Here is a 4,039-nt window from a genome sequence, read left to right on the forward strand (position 1 = left end):
TTCAGGATATTAGATGGCATTTGGTATTGAAGAATTTTTCCATCAGATGCTTCAAGAATATTAACATCTTTTAAAGACTGAAGGATGATGTCATACAGAATAGATATAACCCTGTTTATATAAATCTCTGACTGAGTTACTGTTTAGAAGATGTACAAGAAAATATTGCATTTTAATTAAATTTGGACTTATTTACTAAGGAGTTCACAGCAGCTTCAGATGTTGACAAAGATCACAACTGATAGCAGTAAACATATTTGTTAGGAATACAAGATAAAAGAAAAGAGGAAAATATGCTGTCGTGAAAGAAGAAAAATTATGGAAAATGAATTATGTGAGAATCAAGTTAAATGTATAACGCAAACTAAACAAATCGATTTTCCTGATAATATGATGCTACAAGAGATAAGAAAATCTTTATACCTCTGTGATATCTGTAATAAACCATTCTCTCAAAAAGGTCACCTCACCACTCACAAACGTATTCACACAGGAGAGAAACCATATCATTGTGATATCTGTGGTAAATCATTTTCTCAAAGAAGTCCTTTAACAACTCACAAACGCATTCATACAGGGGAGAAGCCATATCACTGTGATATCTGTGGTTACTCATTCTCCACAAAAAGTCACTTAAATACTCACAAACGTATTCATACAGGAGAAACTCCATATCATTGTGATATCTGTGATAAATCATTCTCTGAAGGAGGTAAATTAAATAAACATAAATTCATTCATACTGGAGAGAAACCCTATCACTGTGATACATGTGGTAAATCATTCTCTACAAGAAGTCATTTAATCACTCATAAACGCATTCATACAGGAGAAACTCCATATCACTGTGACATTTGTGGTAAATCTTTCTCCGTAGGAGGCAATTTAACTAAACACAAGTACATTCATATAGGAGAGAAGCCATATCACTGTGATATCTGTGGTAAGTCCTTCTTTCAAAGAGTTCATGTTACTTCTCACAAACGTACTCATACAGGTGAGAAACCACATCACTGTGATATCTGTGGTAAATCATTCCCTGAAAAATGTCATTTAACTACTCACAAACATATTCATACAGGGGAAAAACCATATCACTGTGATATCTGTGGTAAATCATTCTCTCAATCAAGTTACATAACTATACACAACAGACGTATTCATACAGAAGCAAAACACAAAAATACAAGTGAAAAACCATACCATTGTGATATCTGTGGTAAATCATTTGCTGAAGCAAGCTACTTAACCTCTCACAAACGCATTCATACTGGTGAGAAACCCTATCACTGTGATATCTGTGGTAAATCATTCTCTGGAAGAAGTAATTTATCTAAACACAGACATATACATACAGGAGAAAAGCCATATCACTGTGATATCTGTGGTATATCGTTCTCTCAAGCAGGGCACTTAACAACTCACAAGCACATTCACACAGGAGAAAAGCCCTATCACTGTGATGTGTGTGGTAAATCGTTCTCCCAGACCAGTCACTTAACTATTCACAAACGTATTCACACTGGTGAAAAACCATACCACTGTGATATTTGTGGTAAATCATTCTACCAAAATAGTGATGTAACTAAACACAAACGTATACACACAGGAGAGAAGCCATATCATTGTGACAGTTGTGGTAAATCATTCTCTGAAGGAAGGTTCTTATCTAAACACAAACATATTCATAGAGGAGAAAAACCCAAACAAAACAATATTTATTCAATTATTCAGTAGAAATCACATCACTAGTAGCTCTGACAAATCATTCGCTGAAAAAGTTGCATAACTCTTCACATATGCACTCATAAAAGAGGAAAAAAACCTCATATCATTGTGATATCTTTCATTAATAATTCTCTCAATCAAGTTACATGACTATACATAACAGACATATTCATACACAAAATTATAAGTGAAAAGCCATATCCTATGGTATATTGTTCTCTCAAGCCATTTAATCATTTGCAAATGTATTCATACAGGAGAGAGACAGTATCTGTAGTAAATCATTTAATCAAATTTGTAATGTAACTAAGCACAAATTTATTCAAAGTGGAGAGAAACCATATTGTTATGATGGTGACAATCATTCTCTGAAAGAGGGTTAACTACTCACAAACATTCCATTCACTCAATAGTTATTTGACTGCTAACATACTTATACAGATAAGAAACCATGTTACTGTAATATCTTGTATATATATCATTCTTTGCAACAAATCATTTAACTACACAAGTGCTTTCACACAAGAGACAAAACGTAATTCAGTAATATCTGTGATAATTATTTTTCTCAATCAAGTAACATAGTTTATGAAAAAAATGTATTTTATATAACCATAAATATATTCACAGAGAAAAGAAAACACAACAGTGTGATAACTTCCGAACAGTGTAGTTTATATAACTACAGTTATATCTACATTGGTGATAATTTTAATAAAATCATTCAGGATTTTCAAAATGATCTTGTAATTTCCACATTGACTTTACAGCAAGAGCCTTAAGCTAGTAAAGTTGAAAGATCACTTTCTAACTTGTTTCATTTAGGATGTGTGAACTTCTTCAATGAATTTTAGACAGTAATGATAATAATAAAGTTGCTAAACACTCCTTTTTGCATATAAAATTATACTAAAATAATGTCAGTGTTTGTTATGAGATGTATTTTTTTCCTGAATTTTCTTACCCATACTTATAGGTCCACATTATTCACAAGTGAATATTAAACATCACAAATAAGTATGGTATTTTCTTCAAGGAGAACAGATGCTCTTATTCAACATTGTAAATGACTGAGAAATATATTCGCATATAAGAGGGATAACACCATTGTACTGCTATTATGCTACAAACAGAAAAAACATAAAATATATTTCATCAGACCATCATCATTATTTGATATTTGCATTCCATGCTGGTTCAACAATCCAACAGAGAACTGTATTGAGCTCCAGTGTTTTCTTTGGTACAGATTCTACGGCTGGCTAACCCTCCTGATACCAGCCACTTTCCAGAGTGTACTGAGTGCTTTTTACATGGCAGCATCATTAGTGAGGTCATTAAGTAACTCCCAAGAAAACTGAGTTTGGGTGCAGTAGTGACATGGTTTTGTGCCAGATATTTAGAGGCTGAAGTATGAAACAGAGACAGGACCAATATCCTGCTATAATGAAGATTCATCACAACCTCGGTTGAAAAGGGATAAAAGATGGTGGAGATGAGGTGTCAGCATGTGCTCTCAAGATACAAGAAGGTGGATACAAGGAGAACAGAGATGGAATTGAGGATGGATGTGTAAGTTCATGAAAGTGTGAAAGGAGAATGACAGAGATGGAGATAGAGGTGAATGGTGAACAAAAGTGGAAATGTGGTCACTGGCGAGAAGGTGAAGGAAAATATGGGTGAGTTAGGGAAGAAGAGTTAAGTGACAGTATATAAAGGGTTGGGGAAATAGAGAGCAACTATAATAAAATTATAGGTTGATGAGAAATATGGAGATGATGTGAAGTCTAGTGGGAAGAAAAAGAGATGCACAGTGACAGAAATGGTGGTTAGAGGTACATAGGGGAGGATATAGTGATTGACAAATAGGTGGGTTGGGGCCAATAGGCACGAGAAGATATTCAGAGTAAAGTAGCATTCAGTGGAAAATAAAGTGGTAACAGGTGGGAGACAAGTGAAAGAGTTCCAAGGTGGTGAGAGTAATTGATAACATAAAAATGGGGATGAAATGTGAGTTTTACTAATATAACAATAGCTGAAGAAATAGAAATAGTACTGTCATTTGAAGGGAGAGGAGTGATGGATGTTACAAAGATGAGATGAGTGGAGTGGCTTAATGGGTAGACTGGGTGCAGGGCCATAGTCACAAACAATATGTTTTTAGGACCTTTGTTGAGATGGAGAGGTCTTCTTGGGTATTGCAAGTCAGCAATCCTCTCTGCCTTTCGTCATCTGTAGGGTTCAACAACTTGAGATCAGTTTTTACTACTCTGTCCCATGTCTTCCTGGGTCTCCCTCAGGTTCCATTCAA

The 4,039-nt window shown here is 34.6% G+C and overlaps 1 protein-coding gene across 1 annotated transcript; it reads left to right on the forward strand.

Annotated features, from left to right (window-relative positions):
- The first annotated feature begins 318 nt into the window (after positions 1–318).
- Positions 319–2,510, forward strand: LOC115215407 (zinc finger protein 479-like). The gene is made up of 3 exons (XM_029784565.1): positions 319–460; positions 878–997; positions 2,359–2,510. The coding sequence occupies exons 1-3, from the start codon at positions 319–321 to the stop codon at positions 2,508–2,510; spliced, it is 414 nt and encodes a 137-aa protein (XP_029640425.1).
- The last annotated feature ends 1,529 nt before the right edge of the window (positions 2,511–4,039 follow it).

The sequence above is a fragment of the Octopus sinensis genome, linkage group LG9, assembly GCF_006345805.1.
Source record: "Octopus sinensis linkage group LG9, ASM634580v1, whole genome shotgun sequence".
NCBI classification, from domain to species: Eukaryota; Metazoa; Mollusca; class Cephalopoda; order Octopoda; family Octopodidae; genus Octopus; species Octopus sinensis.